Source organism: Ambystoma mexicanum, chromosome 6p, assembly GCF_040938575.1.
Source record: "Ambystoma mexicanum isolate Mex_15411 chromosome 6p, UKY_AmexF1_1, whole genome shotgun sequence".
Lineage (NCBI taxonomy): Eukaryota > Metazoa > Chordata > Amphibia > Caudata > Ambystomatidae > Ambystoma > Ambystoma mexicanum.
This window is the reverse complement of record NC_090935.1, coordinates 890,267,316-890,288,373: the sequence shown is the minus strand read 5'-3', so window position 1 is coordinate 890,288,373 and position 21,058 is coordinate 890,267,316. Positions and strand designations below refer to the sequence as shown.

Genomic DNA, 21,058 nt, shown 5'->3' with positions numbered 1-21,058 from the left:
CTCGCAGTTCGTATGGCTTCGCATTATCCAGATGAAATTGTTGTGCGTGAATGTCTTGCTGGTCTTGGTGTAGCGACATGCGACGCACTTTCCACATGAGTAGTGTCCTACTATGGGCGGTAGGCCCCATAGTGTGTCTTGTTGTTTTTCCGGTTCGAGAAATGTATGTACCAACCTATCTCTAAGGTTCCTGTTCTTTTTAAAAACAAATAAAGGTTTTTTGTCCAAGGTGCCTTTGTTTTTTATCAGGTGCCAATGCTTGTTTATGGTGGTTTTTAACAAGTTGCTGATGGGGTTAAACGTGGTGACACAGACCGTCCGGTCTATGGGTTCCTTGGTGCTGGTTGTCAAACAGATGGTGCGGTCGGTGTTGGCTGCTCTTTTGCGGGCCATTTTGATGGATTTTTTGGGGTAGCCTCTTTCGCCTAGGCGTTTTTGGAGTTGTTGGGCATGATGTTCGAATTTGTCTTTTTCCGTACAGTTCCTGCGTACACGAAGAAATTGTCCGTACGGTAGGTTGTATTTGAGTCCTTGTGGATGGAAACGCGTGAAATGGAGTAGGTTGTTTCTGTCGGTTGGTTTCCTGTATAATTCTGTTTTCACAGAGTCTCCAGAGTGGTAGATGTGGAGGTCCAGGAAATTTACCGCTTGAGGATCCCATTCGATGGTGAATTGTATGTGGGAGTTTCTCTGATTCAGCCATTTGTGGAACTCAAGCAAAAGTTCTTTGCTCCCTTCCCATATTAGGAGAACATCGTCGATGTATCGGCGCCAAAGCAAGATGTGAGCTTTGTAGGGGTTGTCATCATGGTAGATGTTGTCGTCCTCATGTTGGGCCATGTATAGGTTGGCTACGTCAGGGGCAAAAGTAGCCCCCATGCTGACGCCTTTCACCTGCTTCTCGGTCATAGCTAGTCTGATACACTCCAGGATGAAGTTGGTGGGAGTGGTCGTGATGTCTGTTCTTCTGTTGAGGCAGATTTTTAAAGCTTCCAGTCCTTCCTGTTGGGGGATAGAGGTGTAAAGAGCCTGTACGTCCATGGTAGCCAGGATGGAGTTGGCAGATAAGTGTATATTCTGTAGGACCTTCATGGTGTCAGTGCTGTCTTTGATGTATGATTTCATATGTCCGATAAATGGCTTCATGAAGAAGTCAGTGTACAGAGATAGAGGCTCCAAAAGTGAGTCACAGGCTGAGACAATGGGACGTCCGGGTGGTTGAGTGGCATGTTTGTGAATCTTCGGAACTATATAGAAAGCTGGGCAGAATGTAAGAAGAGGGAGTCCTAGGATGCTCACAGTTCAGAAAATGCCCATTCCCTATTTGCTAATATAACCATTTCCCCTTCCTGTGCCTTTTGTAATCAACTCTTGGATGCTGATCATTGTGTCTGCACATCATTTCCTAAAGTGTAGAGAATTCATTACTCAAATGAGAGTTCACTGTATATCTCTTTTGAAAAGACTACAGTGCTGCTCCCTTTGCCATTTTAATAAACATTTCCTTGGTGCTGGTCTTTCCTCGATTAAGACGGGGGCAGCATATTTGGGAGCTGAGAATATAGTTGTGTGGTTCTAATCGATATTTCTAAAACACTGGAACCTCTTTTAGGATACTGTTGCAAGCCTGCAGCATCTGAGCCGAGAGTTCACTATGAGGAATGCAGCCCGTTGGCAGCTACCAATACCTCACTTAGAATAGTTCAACCTGTAATGTAGAGGAACTGGAAAATCTCACTGGGCAGGCAGAGGAGGAAGAGGAGTTTAAGAAATGACCAGGAAGGGATTGCTCTGTAACTGGGATCCTAGAAGACAAAGGGGCACAAATAATGTCTGTCAAATGGGCAGATAACTTCCATCTGAAGCACCCAAATGTTGTGCTAATTATTAGAGTCCTCATTACCAGACTTAAATATCATGGTCATCTCCCTCTGGCTTTCCCCAGTCCAGTGGAGGGGGGAGTCTGGGACTACAGAAAAAAAAACGAGTGAGCCTGGATTACAAAAAGGATATAAGGATAGACATGAAAAAGATAAAGGCTGGCTCCAGCAGAAAAGCAAGAACCGGCGGCAGTAGCCTGCATAGTAGCCGTAATTCTAAGAGGAGGAAAGGCCTTCTTTTGTGGTCTGATAAGACTCCTAAGTAGGAGATGCTGGGAGCAATGTTAGAGAGTGGAGCAATCCAGCTAGCATGGGGAAGCTTCGAGATTGAGAATAACCCTGCTCCAGGAAAGTGCTGTCGGAGAGAGGGACCTTCGCAGCACACCATTAAGGGGCAGGGCGGCAGGCTGGGTGCAATATGAGGACTAAACAGTGACACAGATGGCTTAAAGAAAGTTCTTGAGAGCTCCCAGAGATGGTTCACGGGTTTTTGTTGAGCTCTTTGGAAGAGTGCTAAAGTCGTTCCTTAATTTCTTGTATAGATTAAGCATTTTCCACGCTTGCCCAGGGATCCTTAGTCCAGAGGTTAGTCTAAAGAGATTATTAGCCTGTATTGCCTAATCTCTACATAGCTGTCCATGAGCACCTAATGGCAATCACCTTCTCTGCCTAAGCTCCCTCTGGGGCTTTCTAAGTGGGTCCTACATGTCAATGTTAGTACCTAAAGAGGTTATCGGACAGTGCCTTCCAAACACACTCTCTGACTCTCTCCTTCCTCTCAAGCACGGATTTCCCTCGCCCTACTTCTGATTGATATTCCCATCTTGCTACTCTTCAGAGTGCAACTCCACCTACCTTCACTCCCTCTTTTCCCAAATAACAAGATCCAGGGCCTGAGAGGCCAGTAATAAAGTCCTTAGACAAATGTCCTCCAAAAGGGAATCCACGCAGGAAGAACTGTTGTATGGCAAACATAATTAGTGGTTTCTCTTCTTATAAAAAGAACTTTCACCTTGACCGGAAAGCGTTTCTTGGTCTACTGCAGGCAAACTTGGAGGGGAGTCTCCTGCTTCTTGTGGACCATTCTTATCCATCTTCGTTTATCCCAGACCTTCCAAGTTCTTTGCCTAGTTCTATATTCCTAACAGAGATACTCTTATCTGGAGGACTAAAGAAGGATTTAAGACTCAATCCTGTCACGTCCTTGGTTCTATCGTATGGATGTTGCAAAGAAAGCTTTCAGCCATATCTTTCTAAGAAAGCTTCTTAGCTCTAGTTCATCATCCAATGGTTGTATGTTCTGTGTATGAAAAATTATAAGCCATTTGATTGGACTTCCATTTATGAGCCGCCAAGTGTATGAGAAGAGAGGTTGAAAATGGATATTATCTGCGGTAAGCCATCTTCCAGGTTTGCAAAATTCCCCAAGATCCTTTTGGGCTATTTGGACTTGTGTTGGTATTTCCTTTCCCGCCTCTGCCTCAAAAAATAATTCTTTGATACCCAAGATTATATGAGGACCCCTAGTTGTGGTTGTCTACTTGGATTGATGAACTATTTCCATGCATCTGTTATCTGAAGAGCTGGAAAAGTTCCCCCTCCCCTACCGCTTCCTCTATTTACTTTGAAACTTACCTCTCTGAGACACATTTTCAGTTCGAGGTTGTGGTAACTATTCTGCGGTCAAATGCAGATATATGGTCTCTTGACTACATTTTTGGATATGTTTTTTTCTTAAATTTGTAGATTTTTTAATGTGATATTGAAATCCAAAACTCTGTGATCTAGTGTAGAATTTGGCCAAGTTTAGTCTCTGAATCAGGGATAGGATTTATTTGTTCACTATTTCAGGGCAGAAATAATAGTAATCGCAATTAAGTCCCTGCTGCAAAGTCTTCTAAGAAAAAGGCATGGTTCATTTCTTGTTTGCTAGCTGATGGGGATTGTATTGGGCTTTAAATATTTCTTTCGAAAATCACTAGGAAGCTCAGTTGTAAACTGTTTCTTTTAAACCGTAATCAAACGTGGGTATTGAAAGGGAGTCAATGTTGTTAAAATTGGACCCCTTAACATTTATTCCAGTGTTAATCAATATGCATGAGAGGATCATCTTGTGCAGTAGGTTTAGGTTGTATGGTATATTTGGCATGTACAAGATCACAGGCAATGCGATCTACACAATACTACAATTATTTGTTGTGAATTTAAATGGTGGCACAATGATCGGTAACCAAGATCCAATACTGCCACAAACAATACTTAACAAAGCCAATGTTTAAAACAAACCTTTAACTTAAGGACTTATTTATAGGTGGATAGCTTTGTTCAGTGGTGTACACACAAGCAAATGGCTCACTGGGCTACTACACAACTGCTGCCAATGTGTGTAAACCAACCTATGTATCCGTTTCACCAGATAACCATTGCTTTGAGCAGTCACTTCTGCATATAAAAATAAAAGCAATTGTCTCATGTACAAAAAACTTCAGTACACTTTCGAACTATTATCGACATGTCAGTTCACAGATAACATGTATGTCATAAACATGCAGACTCTGACTGGGCTATTGGGTGATAGGGCAGTGCCAAAAGTGCAGGCCCAACATGCTAGTGTGGGGCAGTTTTTTTGGTCAAAGTGGGCCAGTTTGATGAGTTACTTCACAGTGCAGCTACGAGTTTTGACCAGTTTTACTGAACAAATATTCATTACATGCACAATTTGCTACACATTTTAACAACGTACTTCCCATTGGGTACTTCTCAATCTGTCTCAAAAGGAACGAATTTCCATTTGTGACTGTGGGACATTGTTTGATTTGTCCCGATCCAGTTTAATACCCCAGTTGGAACCGGTACTCTTGACAGAATTTTGACCTCTACAAAGCATACACTGATTGGAATCAAATGGGGTTCAATCACATGTTAACAATGAATCCTAAAACAGGGGTCTGCAACCTGTGGCTCTCCAGATGTTTTGCAATACTATTCCCACAACCCCTCACAATTGAATATGCTCGTAGCGCTTGTGGGTATTGTAGTTCTATACACCTGGGTAGCCAGAGGTTGCAGATCCCTGCAAAATAATGAATTAACACTTCTTTCAGGACACTCTATAATGGATATGTTTTTACAAGTGCATAGAAAGCAGTAGGATACATTTTAGTTAACTTTAACTGCTGCTTTTGATCAGAATTACTGTAGTCCTAATATGTGATTGGGTAATTCTCATAGAAATTGATGCATATTTTCTCTGAGCTCTGTGCTATTTGTTTAATAGTGCAGCTGCTGACAACCTTTTACTTCTCCCTGCTGTCACAAGACAGCTGATAAGCAAAGTAATTCACGATGAGCCGCCTTGGTTCTGCAGTTGTCCTGCTCTCCGAGATTGTGGCCCGATTGCTCTCGCTTCAATTGACACCAAGATGCTGTGATTTATATTGTTATATTTTCTTAGTGACAGCATGGTTTAACTTGATTTTTCTTAACATAACCACTGAATGCCCAATTTGATGCATTGGTCAAGCAGGCTTCTTTTGGGTGGGACTTTGCTATTGTCTAAGAACCAGACATTGTTTAGACAGATTGTTCATTCGAGAATACACCTTTTCCATGTCCTTTAAAGTCTTATGATGAATGGGAATCCTGTCACTTGCTCCCCTTTATACTAGAAAGTTTGTATTATTTGTTTGTGTGTTTGTAAGGTGCTTATACATCAAGTAAATAGTGTTTCAAAGCACCTGCAGGGCAACAGGGAGGGAACATGGGAAAGAAAAGCAAATATGACAATGAAAGATGGAGGCGGACCTGCTAGCATTGTGAGCATTCAGAGCATGCAAGTGCAGAGAGAGAAGGAATCTGGGAGTGGGGGGGTAAGTGCTTGGTATACCAAAGACGGAAGTGCTAGGGAGCAGGCAGCTGTTAAGTGATTTGGTGAGAGTGGTCAGCTGCCAATAAGTAGGTGCAGGCCTATGGTGACATAGGTAAGTGCGGGGTGTGGGCGGAGGCTGAAGGCGATTGGGTGTGGGAAGCCAGACCCAGGAGGACACATAAGGCCCTGCTTACCAATCCCAGAAACTGTGGTGTTTAGCAGAGGAGGGAGCAAGGGAACGAGGAGGAGAAATGGAAGGTCTTGAGGAGCTTCCGGAATTTGAGGAGATCCGGCTCAAGATGAAGAGGAAGGAGGAGGCTGTTCCATAGGAGGGAGCCTGCCAAGGAAAGAGATCCGCCACAAGCTTGCTGTTTAGCGAAGCGCTTGACACACAGAGTTGGCACCGGAGGAACGTAAAGATCTAGAGGCAGAGTATTTAGTGAGAGCCAGTTGTAGATGGCATGGTCCCCAACCCCAGAAAGACGTATGGATGTTGCAGAGGGATTTGAATTTGATCTTTTGAGTGACCAGGAGCCAATGGAGAGATTGTAGGGCTGGAGAGATGCAGTCCCTGGGCTTGAGGCCAAGGATAAGTCTTGGAGCCCTATTCTGGATTAGCTGGAGGGGATGCAGAGAAGATGGTAGATTAAGAAAAAGGCTATTGCAGTAGTCTAGCCTAGAAAGAACCAGAGATTTAGAGACATTGAGCTTCTAGGGAAAGTGAGGAACAGAAGAATTCCTTTGAGGAAGTGGGGTTGAAAGTGGGCCTTCTTGGGAAGGTCCTGAATGTGAGGGAGGGAGGAAGGAATGAGAGGAGTTGAAGATGACTCCACGGTTTCTGGCTTCAGATGAAGGAGAAGGGGAGAGCTCATTGAAGATGGCCAGAGGGAGAGGACAAAAGAGGGAGCAGGAGTCCCAATAGGAAAGATCTCGGTCTTGCTGGAGTTGAGGCAGAGATCATGGGAAATACACCAGGACTGGATGGCAGATAAACAGTCGGGAATGATGGAGGAAGTAAGGAGATGATCAGCGGGAAGTTTGAAGAAGAGTTGTGTGTCATCTGCATAACACTGAATGTTGGGGGAGAAGGTGGAAATTAGGTGTGCAAGCGGAGCAAGATAGGTGTTTAAGAGCCAGGGAGAAAGGTTAGAGCCCTGGGGGACGCCGCAGGCGAAGATAGGATTGGAGGAGGAGAAAGAGCCCAGAATATCCTGGGACGGATGGTCATTGAGGAAGGAGGTCAGCCAGTCCAATGCTTGCAGAAATCTGCAAGTGTACCAATATTGTCCTTGATGGTTCTGGAGGAACAGAGGGAGACATGTTTGGAGGAGACCTTCATGGAGCGCGCAACTCTGATGACCTCATCAGGTGTGATAGCTCTGCAACTTCTTATTATGTTATGTTTATACATTCACATTGGGCAGCCACAGTAAAGGCACTGGATGAATATTCATCAGATATATAAAATGAAAACCCAATCCCTTATTTGGCCAATTTGAATCCAAAACAAATCATGTCTAAAGATCATATTTTCAAATACTCATCCGACATTTTTTTTAAATGTGGAACCTATAGTGTGTGAATTGTATGCAGTTTAATCATTCGTTCTCTACCTCTTTTTCTACACGTACATTGGTGTTGCGTTGCCTGCTCAGCTTCAGTGCAGTCTTGCTTGTTGTGTGGAAAGACATCCTCTTTGCGTTGTCTCCATGGCACTTATTTCTCTTCTAATAAATGAATATGTTAATTAAAAATGTGCCCGCTATGTAGTTAAAAGAATAATCATTTTCTGCTTATGCATTTCAATCTGATATCTTTTCCTGGTCTATGTACGTGCAATAGTGCATCCCCAAGTTGTTAGGCTGTCTTTAATGAAACACACAGCATCACATGCTGTTGCATTTATGCCAGCACCGCTAGTGCTTAACAAGAAATAACTAACATAGCATAATAAAGACTAACATTTGTTCTACCATATAGCAATCTGCCTTTTGCTTTCGCTTCTCTTTCGTTATAACGTCCATAAACCTGAAGCATTAATTGCCTGGTACTTGCAATAGGATATCAACAGTAACATTTCAGTGATATCCCTTGTTGAAAAGGGACCTCTGCTTTTTGAACCTTAACTTTATAACTTGGCAATATAAAAAAGATAAAACTTGGACGAGGCCCTCTTAAAATTGGGCATGGAAAGAAGTCTCTGGTGGACTATTACTAAGGGACAGTGTACTGATCTACCCACGCAACATATTAGCATAGGTGTGCCACCCAAGGTACGACGGAGTAAGAAATGTATGTTCTAATTTGACTGTTAGGGTGTAAACCAGCAGCTCAGATTTGAGACATTTGTACGCCATATTCTGACATACTGAAGTTAAGAAATGGTGCACGATTACGGGAGGGCCTACTCACCATGCAGAGATAAACGATGGAGAAATTAAGTACTCAAAATAAACACCCTCAATCCAATAGATGTCATGGATGGTCCCAAACGAGATCCTCAAACACGTTCTCATGCAAGTCTAGGGTCCTGGCGCTCAGTAGCACTGCAACACCACCATCGCCCATGCTACTACAACAACCTAATTAACCGTCCCTTGTTTTCTATCGTGTTCACTGGCCACCCTCTGCAAACTAGCGAATTAAAATATTTAATAAATATATTTTTGTTTTTAAGTGCATGCATGTTACCAAAAGTCCTTTTGAAATGCGAAATGTCCAGATCATTGTGGTATCAAAGGGATAGAGCACTTAAAATGGTTCATTTGTATATATCATTCTTCAAGGCGTTATTCCTGTAAATCTTGGTAGGAGTAATCTGGGTGTTCATGATGTGTACTGTTAGGGCAGGGGTTAGGGGTCCTTGTGGATTTTGGAAGGTTGGCAGATGCTTTCTTGCAGAGATAGTTCAAAGATACCTGATCTGTGGATCTTGTGATTTCCAAAGTTTGGGGCCTTGAGGTCTCTCCCACCCAGTTTCTTCCAATTGAATTTAGGCTGGGCATAGAGGCTTGCATTTCCGGAATGGAGGATGCGTCTGGGTTAGTTGGAAATTCGGTTCTGGCGGTTTTCCGGACCTACCCGGTTAAGGGATTCAAAAAATATGTACAGTGTTTTAAATTCGATTCTCTGCTCTTCTAAATGCCATTGGAGATGTTGTAAGGTCGGATTGATGTAGTCCCACTTCCAAAGGTTCAACCACAACCTGACAGCTTGATTCCTGAGTCGTTCAAGTTCTAGAAACTTTCTTTGGGGTTAATGTGCAAACTGCATTGCAGTAGTCCAGGTGGGAAAAAACTTGCGCACTGGTGAGTTTGGTGCAATGTTTTGTCTGAAGCAGCAGAAAGGTCCTGCCGAGCATCATGATTTGTCAGTTTGCTATTTTGGTTACCCTTGAGAAGAAGCAGGGATTGGCAAAACACTGAGGTGGTTTACCTTCTGTGCAAAAAGTGGTGAATTAACCAGGTCCTTGGGCCAAGAGAAGGGTAAGGTGGTGTTAAAATTAGCTCTGTTGAACATGATTTTAGATTTGGCATTGTTGAAGCAGGGTGGGGACTGGGTTTTGAATGAATGTTACTAAGGGAGTTTGAAATTCTATCTCAATCTGCTTAGTTTTCCCCAAGGTGCATGTGGATTTCTATGTCATCAGCATACATTTGTAATTTTTGTTTGTATGGGCTGATGGCCACGCAGGGGTGCCATGTACATATGTTTGAGGTGGTGGTAATGTTGCTCCTTGAGGAAAGCTGAATGCAATGAGTTTGGTAGAAGACTTTGAGGACCCAATTCTGATATGTTGACGATGTTCTGTCAAGGAGGAAGCAGTACATTTCAGGATGTGCCAGATGGCCTGAACCATGTTTCAGTGAGATTGGGAAAACAAGTCTAGCAGAGGCTTTTCACCAAAACTGTGTGCTTCCTGGAGTCCGCACTGGGTGTGGTTCAAAGACTCCCTCTCATTCCTTGTCCATGCTCAAGGAGATATTCCTGAGCTTTGGTAAGCTACTTTTTCTTATTCTAAAAGACCTGTTCCCCAGCTTTTCCCTAGTCAGAGGAAACTTGTATTAGTAAGACGTATAAGTTAATAGGTCATCAGGACACACAAGCCATCTAAGCCAATTGCCATCCTTTTCACAGAGTCCCAACTGGCCCAGAAACTCACTAACGGAGACCCTTTGGTACAAACAAGAAACACAACGGAGCAGCATCCATTACCACAGTCTCAAATGCTATAAGGGAGCCTTGCAGTGACTTACTAACCAAGCCTTAGTGGTATTGCCCAACAGCACCGCACAGCACCCTTGATTGCTGCAGAGTCCTCTGTAAGAAGAGTCAATCGTGGAACCTTAATAACCCAAACCCTAGAAATGCTGGCCCCAAGAATGGAGCACAGCAGAACTGTGGGCACCATCAAAGCCGCCTCTGGAGCCACAGGCAGTCAGAGCCCAGTCTGGTGTGGAAGACATGATTTCCACCCAATTTAAAGATGCCCAGCAAGGGTTTTCAACCATTGGAGGGCCACAGACACCTAATATGCAAAGCTACTGCCATCATTGTGTACAAGAGCTTATTTGAAGGGCCAGCACAAACAAAGTGTGAGATCAACCAATGCAGAGTTGGCTATTGAATTGAGTGGTCTATATAAGGCTTGAGAATGTTAGGCAACTGACAGCATTCATCCATAACCCAGGGAGACACCGGGATGGTCCAAACCCTTCCCAGACCATCCTCCATTGCAGTAGCAGCGTATTCACTGGGGCAGAATATGCCAGTTGGCAGAGGTAAAGGAGGAAACTGTCCTATGAAGACTGAAAGGCCTGACACAGCCATTGGTCCTTGGAGTCCGAGAGGCCTAAGTGACTGCAAGGCATAAAAAAGCACACATGCCTGAACACTATATTCCTTAAGGGTAGGAGGGACACTAGATTCCTGAAGAGTGACCATGGCCCTGTCTCCCTGAAAAGTGAGCATGGTCCCGTCTCCCTGAAAAGTGAGCATGACCCAGTCTCCCTGAAAGGTGAGTGTGACCTGCTCTCCCTGAAAAGTAAGTGGAGCCCTATGCACCTGAAGAGTGAGCATGACCCTGTCTCCCTGAACAGGGAGTGGGGCCCTGTGTCCCACCAAAGTGAGCAGGATACTGAATCCCTGAAGAGAGTGGAGCCCTGCATCCCTGCATTGTGTGAAAAGATTAGTGGGAAAGAGAGTACAGAGGTGGGAGGAGAGTAAAGCGCAGAAGATCAGAGGCTGGCAGAGTAGAGAGGAGAGAAGGTAGATGAAGCTAGGAGATTGTGGGAACATCAGAGGGACAGAAGGAGGGAGTGGAGAAGGGAAGGAGAGCGAGCAAGATGGAGGAAGTGGAGTAAGGAAGTGAGAGGAGAGGGTGAGTAAGGCGAAACATATTCAGGGAAGGTAATGCAAGGGCATGAAAGCCCAGAATGAGAGGAACTGGGCCTTTGGAAAGGGAACAGACAACATTGCAATTCAAATCCTGGGGAGTTGTCAGGATAGGTTCACCCTGTAAGACCCGCAGAGGGAGCAAGATAGAAAAATCAAAGACCTTTAGGCCATCACCCTAGATAGTTGAAAACAGTAGGTGTCAACTTCGGATATAGGGAACGTGGACTATAGAGGCAGGAAGCCCGTGAGAGACGAGAGGGGGACGGCCTTTAGTATGCCACATTTCAGTCATATTGTTAAGATTAAGATTGTGAATTATTTGATCTCTACAAAATGAAAACCTTTAAACCATTCTTGTGGGTTCTTGAGACCATCTGTGGCAAGAGTGAGGGGTGCACTGTATCCTGGAGAGAGAGCTGGACACTATACCCCTGGGAGCAACAAGTTACTGAGGCACTATATCATTGTACAGATTACAAATATCAAGATGGGTGCTATATCCCTGAGACTGTGATTGTGAAAATGAAGTGTGTTGAACACTGTTTCTCGAGATTGTGAGTAGAACCGAGATCATGAGGGCGATCAGTATCCGTACTAGACAGAATACCTCAGATACTCTATAGTTTACCTCATCCTGACATTTTATGCTTAGGCTTTCACATTCTTTCTTTAGTTGTAGATAAAAACCTAGTTCCTATACGCAAAGTGCCGGGTAGTGCAGTTTCTGGCAGGAGTGTCCCAGGCGTGTGAATTAAGCTTGGCCGATATGAAGTCCACTAGAGAGTAACAGACAAGCGAGAAATGTGCTGTACATGCCCATTAGTGGTTGCCTGATGAGACGGAACCAACGCTGCCAGCATAAAACTCATTACTGGGCGTGAAGTACCACAAAGTGCCAGGAAGTGCAGCTTGTGGTGGTTTATGACAGTGGGTGGCAAGCGACGTGAGACAATATCGTTCCCAATAGCACTCGCTTTAACCACTGATTTGTGCCTACTTCGCGGTAAGCAGTTTTCTTTTAATTCTTTTGCGTGATTCAGTCTCATATTGCCTGGACAAATGCTGAACACTGAACCGGGTAACCCAAGGAATAATGGCAGAATCGTAGATCCTTCAAAGCATAATTTGGCCAGCTCAATTGTGCCCAATGACTTAACATCTCTCATTGATTGTGCGGTTGTGTCCATGCTTGTCTTTTCCATAGAGCAAAGCCCAGAATGACTTGTAGTGGAGGGCTCATCCACATCCCATGAAGGTATGAATGCTCTCATAAAACCTGGCATCCAATTCTCACTTGCAGGTGACTCTAGTTCCGAGTACTTAAAACATGGGTGTGGGAAAATTACAGATTATTTCTCACACAAGCCTTGTGGGTCACCTAAATCTGCAGTGATCAAGATCACTTCAATATCGTCAAATGCGGACATCTTGGTCTGCACAGACCACCAAACGGCTAGCTGCAGCACTCCCTTTATCTTTACTACTTGGCCCAGATGTAACTGGCACTTTGAATTACTCAGTGTGAATGTGTACAACAATCCCTCTTCTTACAAAGACACTCGACTTCTGAATTAAATTTCATTGCTATTTAATAACTGGCATCAAGTTCTGCATTAACTGTTTTGATTGCCGGTGACTTCGACTGTAATTGCCTTCAAACGCCCCTTGTTGGTGATATGACTTTTGAGTTATTGATACGTAAAAAGCAATAAGAGTGGGAAAAGATGGGCTGAATTTGTATCCGCATCGGGTTTATGTATTTTGAACGGTACCGTAACTGGGAAATTAGAGTGCGCACATACTTGTGCAGGGGTGAAACTAAATCTATAAAAGACTAAATTTTCGTGTATTAGTCTGTACTACATTTTTCTACATTTTGAAATAACACTGACCACCGTGACCGATCATTCTGAATTGTTTGAAAATTGCATGTTTACAGACTAGATATTTAAATCATAACTCTTAATGCTACACTAGGCAATCCCTCTAGCCAAAGAATCAAGTAAGAATCTCTGCAACATCTGTAACTTTATTAAGGATTGGTTGGGTGACTCAAATATGGTGGAAAAATAGTTAAAATAATTCCTAGATCCTTCTCGGACACAGTACAAGAGTGGACCAATTCTTCTTGCCCTGGGAATCATAAGGTTTAAACATTTTTGGATTCGAAAAAAGAGCATGCATTTGATTGCCTAATTCAAAGCAAGAAACGAGGAAAACGATTAGAAATCTCAGAATACATAAAGCAGGTGTAATCATCCCCTTTTACCAACAGGTGCAAAAGACGTGGCAACAGCAATATAAAAATTGTTTGACGTGGTACAAACAGAGCATGCTGATTTTCAGAGAGTCACAAATGATTAAACTACTGAAGGGGAAACCCAGCTGAATATTGGAGTCTATTGACAAATAAGTATGTACTATCTTTGGATTTGCTAGCTAATCCGATCTCCTCTGAGTCTTTCTGCACCTATTTTTTGAGGAGTACGCTTTTCAATTGGACAGTAGTGTGCAGACACATATTCATTGTCCAAGTTTGAAACCCTGGAACAGAAAAATCGTAATGAAATGATCAATTTTAAATTCCAGAGCCACTGGTCCAAATGGCTGGTCTAACACAGGCTTGAAACATAACCCTATTATTTCGGCAAATATGTTGTACATCCTCTTCAGAGCTTTAATCAGTTACATGATTCGCCCATGTTTGTGGACTACTGCTATAATTACGCCCATTAATAAAAATAAATAAAAAAAGAGAGAACCAAAAACAAAAAAATTATCATCCCATTGGATATTAAGAGCAAAGTTTAATCCCTTCTCGTCCTGGATGATTTAGAAGCATGGGTAATTAAATTGGGGGGATTCTCCAAATTTCAGACACAGTTTAGGAAAGGTTTGAACATAGCCCTTAACAATCTTATTTACATGCTATGTCAGTTGCAGAGACTACGTTCTATATTTTCATCTTTATTCTGTGCGAGTTTAGATCTGACAGCGGCTTTCGATGAAGTTGATTGGGGAAGGCCTTGGTATAAATTACCCTCTTGCTCACTACAGGCTTATTGAAAATTGTTATTACATGATAACACCCACATTCCGGTCAGACTGAATAATGAACATCTGTCTAGAAAGGTGAAGATCCTTTCGGGTTTGAGACACGGATGTATTTTAGCACCTGTTCTCTCTCTCTCTCTCTCTCTCTCTCTCTCTCTCTCTCCCTCTCTTTCCATCTCTCCCTCTCTTTCCATCTCTCCCTCTCTCCATCTCTCCCTCTCTCCATCTCGCCCTCTCTAAATATATAATCTGAGAGAGTTTCCTCTTAAATTAAGCCACTTAAATGTGTGTTGGCTGGCTTATGCCGATAACATTGCACTGTTAAAGCAAACATTTACTGGCCTACAATACAAAGAGAATAATGTTGTATGCATTGAACAACTACTTGATCCTAAATACACACAAATGTAAGATAAACTAATAAACTTCTCACGTAACACAACATTTTAAAGTTTCAATGAAAACATTAAAATACCAATTTGCAATAGTCTCTTAGCTAAGATACTTGGGTGTTGTTATGTACAATTGTAACTGAGAAAGGTTAACGTGGTTGCGGATAAAGAGAATATTGTTACCCCTGCATTTCAAATATGGAGGATACTTTCTAACTTTTGTAGATTGTCTCTGATTCTGGTTAACAGCTTTCATGAATTGAAAGTTATTCCATGTGTTCTATACGAATTGGAAATTGTGCTTAATTTCTTATCTAAATGGCTCTCTGTCTTCGAGGGAATAGTTTGGAAAAACTTTCTAAGCTTGCCCCCCTCTTGCTGAATATGCGTGATATTTTAGGAATTTGGTATGGTCTATTGGGAAGTCCTGATTTCTTTGCAATAAACTTCTAATTCACTTTGAGGTAATGCAGGCGGTACCTCAAACCCTCTACTATGGTCTATTGATGTCGGAGGGTGTAAAGACTGGAGGGGGGTGTCTGTACTTCTGCTCTCGATATGGTAGAGGAGAGGCACAGAGGACCCCAGCCAAGATCTCTATTATTGGTAACGTAGTCGAGCAATCAAGGCCTAGCTTCTCAGGAGGTGATGCAGCCTGGTTCTTAAGTACAATGTAGTCCCCAAGCCCCCACAAAGGAATGTCCACCCACTGTATTAGTTAAAACACAGTGTTTATATAATTAATATTCAAGGTTATGTACACTATCACAATAACTCACTTTGTGCTCAGAAAATCAATAATGGTAAATATATAGAGTACTAAAGTGGTACCACAATTATTATCAGATCTCATTAATGTGCATCAACTATACTGTCAAAATGCCACACAGATCAATAAAGAGGAAACCAGCAGTAGAGAGGGGAAGGAAAGCAAGAGGGTTGAACAATTGGCAGAATACTGGCCTTTACCAACTAGGCACAATTCTGTGTGGAGATCCCCCCCCCACCTGGGCAACCTGTAAAGCAAAGATGTATCACAAGCCCAGTCCATATATTGTTCTACGAGTCTTATTTCCCTCTACAATAGTTCTACAGCCCCAATGTACCTGGAATTGTAGCGTTCGTCATCGGGGAATCGACGGGCCTTCTTGAGTGCCCTCCCTTTAAGGCAGGAGTCACGGGTCGTCGAACGTCCAACGGAGAACAGGGTGAACTACGGCGGTGAAGTGGCAGCTTCGTTCCTAGTGGTGCTCATCGACGACAGAGCGTTGGCGTCCTGCCAGGAAGAGGCATGCGGGGCACATCGGTGATGGTAGTTCTGGACAGCAAAGAGATGTTGAAGAACTGTGGCCCAGCAAGGGCGTCGAGTCGTTGGCGTCTCTGTGGTCTTTAGGTGGCGGGAAACCCACCGGCGGATGCACCTCGGCGCGTCGACGGTCGGGCCTTCTCCAGCGGGATAAAGCGGGCGGCGATGCAGACGAGAGCGTCCTTGGCTCAAATTAATTTCTTAGACAAACGGGAGCAGGGCGGCTGCAGTCGGCGATGGCGGTCGTTGACAGTGGCAGACAACAGTCCGGGCGCTTCTCTTTGGGATTCCGCTGCAGTCCCCAACTCCAGTCGACAGCCTGTCGTAGGTCTGTCTACCAGGGAGGTTTGCCAAAGATCAGCTGGTGCACGATGTTCCCTCGTAGCTCGGGAAGAGGGCGCCTTACCAGGTCCTCTCTGGGTCAGTTCTTGGAGACACAGCAGCTTTCAGATAGTGAAGGAGAGCAACAGCATTTCTTCTCTTCCAGCAGAGCTTCAAGGTTAAGCTTCAGGTTCACTCCAGTTACTCTTCAGCTTCTGAACACAAATTCTAGCAGTGAGTGGCCCCCAGATATACTAGTTGGTCTCCCATTCATTCTGCTGGGTCACACTCAGGCAACCAATCGGTCAGAAGGGCATTCATGCAGGCAGGCAGCCAATCAGGTGCATAGGGCATTCAGGCCATTCACTCCTCTCCAGACACTCACAACAAGTTATGTGTATTGGGACAAGTGCCCAGCCATTCAACACTCCACACTGCATTCATACCAGTTTCGGGCAGGGCTGTCTCAGTCATTGTGTCAAACACCAGATACTAGACACCCACAACACAGAATGCATATTCGTCACACACTCCATTCACCCAGGTCCCACCCACAGGGTGTACCCACAACCTACAGTCACTGGGAAGGCTCCAGCCAGTCTGGCCTGGACTTCACAACACCACCATATATGGAACTTCCACCCAACAGCCGGTCAGGGGGAAGGGACAGAGTTGGGGCTTCCCAGGACTTTGGGAAAACAAGGTAACAGGTAATAGAAAGCAAGAGGCCACGGGGGCCATCTGTTTCCTATCTGGAATCAACTGATCCCAATGGCAGGGCCTGGGTATCCCAAAATGGAGGATACTCAGAGCACCTGTCAAATTCAGCATGGAGCTGCCACCAGCCCATACCCTGCTCTGTGGGACACCCACAGGTGCCCAAAAATATACACTAGGGGCACGGGGTTATACCCCCACCCAGGGGTGCCATAAGGGTATCCCATGGGTCAAACCAAAAGAGAGCTGCACCGCCAGGAGTCCCACATGAACTCCTGCGCGGAAACCACGACAGAACACACGATGAAAAGCAGTAAAGGACAAGGATACAGAGGCCCTGTCCCTCCGATGCATTTCCAGCATCACAGAGGGGTTCCCACTTTAACTAAGTTTGGGCATCAGCATGAATCTGCTCTTTGGGAGATGCAGGGACTTGCAGTGCAAATAAAAAAGGAACTGTATTTGGGTCGAGGATGATATATGAAAAAATGCAGCAGTGGGTAAATATATTAGTTTCTCTAGAAAATGAGACCATTTGCCCGCATAGGCTCGCGCTGAATTATGCATGCACGTTAGAAAGAGTGGGCCTCTAACATTAGATCCCCATAGATAAAACTGTTGTCTCTGTAAGGACAAGGGAGAATTGGAAACGCTAAGCACTTAATCCTCTATTGCTCTTACTCACACATCCCATCCCCTTTCCTCCATCCTTACATGCGTCTCCCAACATGGGGATGGTACCGGAACCTTTGGGAGTGAAACATTGAGCTTCCCCTTTAAATTTAGTCCGGCGTGAGGGGACGCAGACCTGGACCTGGGAACGCACCCCTCAGAGGCCACATCCTCCGGTGCCTCACCCCAGTCCCTTTTTCCGTATGGACCGTGTCAGATATTGCAGCTAGGAGCAGAGACTTTTTTAACTTTCTGCTTGCTCCTCGTTCTTGTTTTTTTAAATCTTCTTCACCTCCCTTTGGTGCCTCACCTCCCTGACGCATGTCAGCTGCGAGAGGCTTCACGAGATGTGCATGCTTTGATTGCACATTCCCTGCCAAAGAAAACTGTTACTTAATTTTTCTTCCAGTTTTATTTCAAATGTCCAAATCCCTCCAGTTTTACTCAACAAGACACGTCTCTCTTTCCCCGACTTCTTAGCACTGGCACTCTCTGGTACCTGTCTTGTTTCACAATTATAGTATTTAACTTAGGGTGTTGTTTGTTCGTTTCCTATGGCTCTATGCACTTGGCTAGCCTTGCTGTATAACATTCACCTTCTCCAGCATGGGGTCTTGCATGGATTCACATGCTCATGAATATTCCCTGTCGTCATGCTGGGAATCCTCGCTAAAAAGAAAGCAGTTTCATTTAAAAAATAAACTGTTTTTCTCCTCTATAGCCTGTCAGTGTCCTTTGGGTCATACTGCCTCCAGCCACTGACACTTGTCCTCCTAAACACCACCCCTGATGGCCATCTTCAGATTTGGTAGTGCATGTAAAGTGGCAGTATGAATCAAAATGAGCCAGAGAGGGGAAGGAGGGAGAGTTTGTATGTGAATCCATGCAAGACCCATGCTGGAGAACAAGAGTTATAGGTAAGTAACTTGTTCCTTCTCCAGCATGGGGTCTGGCATGGATTCACATGCTCATGAATACGATTACACTGCAGTACATATACACAACCACGGGAGATGGCAAGGCTCACAGAAGCAATACACTTACCGCTGGAACAGACCCATCTCAAATGAGCAGGTTGTGTAGCACCACTTGGCTGACCTGGGACTCCTCCTTGGAATCCCTGTCGACACAGTAGAATTTCGTGAAGGTGTGGGTAGACCTCCACATAGCAGCCCTGCAGATGTCGAGCAGGGGAACACTAGAGAGAAATGCTGTTGTTGCTGAGATGGCTCTGATGGAGTTGATTTGGGCCAGTTTGAAAAGTTACTTCACCATGTGGCTAGTAGTTTTGACCAGTGTTAATGAATAAATATTCTTTAAAATGCGGTTTGCATCACATTTTTTCAAAAACCTCCTCCTTGGGTACCACTCAAACAATCTGTCACAAAAGGAATTAATTGCCATTAGCCACTGGGCCACTTTTTCATTGATGCCCGAGACCGTGTTATACCCCTGACCGACCCTGCCTCCTCCCGCCCTCTCCTCTACCCTTCAAAGGTGGTGACGTTTCTGCACTGGGACTTGGGGGCCGCTGTAAATGCACCTGCAGACGCCCTCCCCCTACGCGTCCTCTCCCGCCTTCCCTTCTTTATCCATTACACCCTGAAATGGCCATGTTTTGGTGTGCCGAGCATTAAAAGACACAAAGAAATAGTCTAAGGGGAAGCAATTTGTGAGCAAGGGGAGCAGCCATGAAATGGGGGAATATACAGGTCGGAAACAACTTTTGAGAATTGGTCTCCAACACATTCTGTCCCAAGTTATGTATTTTTTTGAATAACAGTCAAATTGGAAAACATTTGAAATGCGTGTACATTATTTTCAAAATGTTCCATCTAGGTGTTTTGTTTTGTAATTGACAATTGCACGTGTTTTGTATTTGTGAAGTTCATCAGAGTTTGTATTCCTTTTATTTTGTATGTATTTCTTGTAGCTCTTGTCATTTAACTCCATGATATATCCCCTGAACCCCATCATAGTGTCAGGGTCAATTTGATTTCAAGATTTTTGCCCAGGAGACTTGGATATCCACCCATTCTTTTTATTTCACTCTCCTCTTTTTTGCTGCTCTTTCACTCAGAGGCACAAGGGCTGGGCAAAGAGAGTGTCCACCGGCTCTGTGATCCTAAAGGTGTGGTGTTACCCTAGTACTGTGAGAAGAGGGCGTCGAGCAGGCCACCTGCATTCTACTGTCCATAGGAGGTTTCATTTTGCGCAGTGTGGTAGGTGCCGCGGCCAGAACATGGCACTGGACGCTGGGGTGGAAGGCTTCGGCTGGCTTTGAAAGAGAGAGTAAGAGTACGGGAGACGCGTGCATCTGGAATGATGTCTTCATTTACAGCCTTCGAAAAAGATTTCCAAGAGGACATTTGGTTGAAAGTTTGCAAGAGCACTGGTGTAAAAATTGGGATACATCGAAAATGCCAATGTCTTCTCCGCTGCAGACACTGTAGATAAAATGATCGCTGTCTTGTCTCTGATACTCAGAATGTTTGTGACTATCTTTGAAAACCATTGTTTAATATTTCTAATTATTACATCTTTGTTCAACTATTAATGTGCTGTGCAGCACTCTCATCCACATTTATACTATTATCGATCATAAACTTATAGTATCCTTTCTTTATATACAAAAACGGAACACATGTTGCTCAACCCAAAAATGCATTCTGCTGACGCTCAAGGTCAGACTTCCTGCTTTTATCATTGCCATTTATTATGTTAGTTCCTCTCAATTATAGAGCTGGCAAGCCATTGCTATATATATATATATACACACACTCACACACTCACGCTCTCTTTAAGCTTCGGCAACCGCACCAAACATTTGAGTGAAACTATGTTATTCCCTCCTGCTGTAAGAATGTGCCAGATGGATTGCACCCCTGGGGTCTGCTTTTTCAATGTACATGTGGTTTCAAACCTGTTAATTTTTGTCTGAATCACTGCAACCTGGTTAAAATGTTTTTTTGTAAAAAACTTTCAATACTACTCACCTGCAGCAGACCTGTCCCTGCAACAGCTGGGGAATCTGTGGGAGAAGTCGCAAGGCAGCGTTCTGTGTCACTGCCCAAGTTAAATATGCTCTTGTAAATGAAACTGCAGTCCTGATGTTGGCAGGCGGCAAGCTGTCATTTTATTTAGCAGCGTCCCCTTTGCTCCGAGTAGACAGATGACACATTTTCCCTGGCCTCTTGTCTGTTTCCTTAACAGGAGGAGATGGCTGAGCTCAAAGCCCAACTGTACCTGTTAGAGAAAGAGAAGAAGGCTCTGGAGCTGAAGCTCAGCACGCGGGAGGCGCAGGAGCAGGCCTACCTGGTGCACATCGAACACCTGAAGTCTGAGGTGGAGGAGCAGAAGGAACAGAGAATGAGGTCCCTCAGCTCAACTAGCAGCAGTGGCAGCAAAGACAAACTGGGCAAGGTCAGCATCACGCGGCACAGCGCATCTG

The 21,058-nt window shown here is 44.2% G+C and overlaps 1 protein-coding gene across 5 annotated transcripts in view; it reads left to right on the top strand.

The window, feature by feature from the left end:
• The window catches only part of MCC (MCC regulator of WNT signaling pathway), a 2,118,336-nt gene that overhangs the window by 1,826,267 nt on the left and 271,011 nt on the right, over positions 1-21,058 (top strand). For 4 of the 5 annotated variants that reach the window (XM_069625508.1, XM_069625511.1, XM_069625512.1 and 1 more), the window contains one exon: positions 20,821-21,030. The exons of the other annotated variant lie outside the window; for it this stretch is intronic. In XM_069625508.1, the coding sequence (XP_069481609.1) occupies positions 20,821-21,030 (210 nt within the window). The remainder of the gene's footprint in view (positions 1-20,820; positions 21,031-21,058) is intronic. 5 annotated transcript variants of the gene reach the window in all.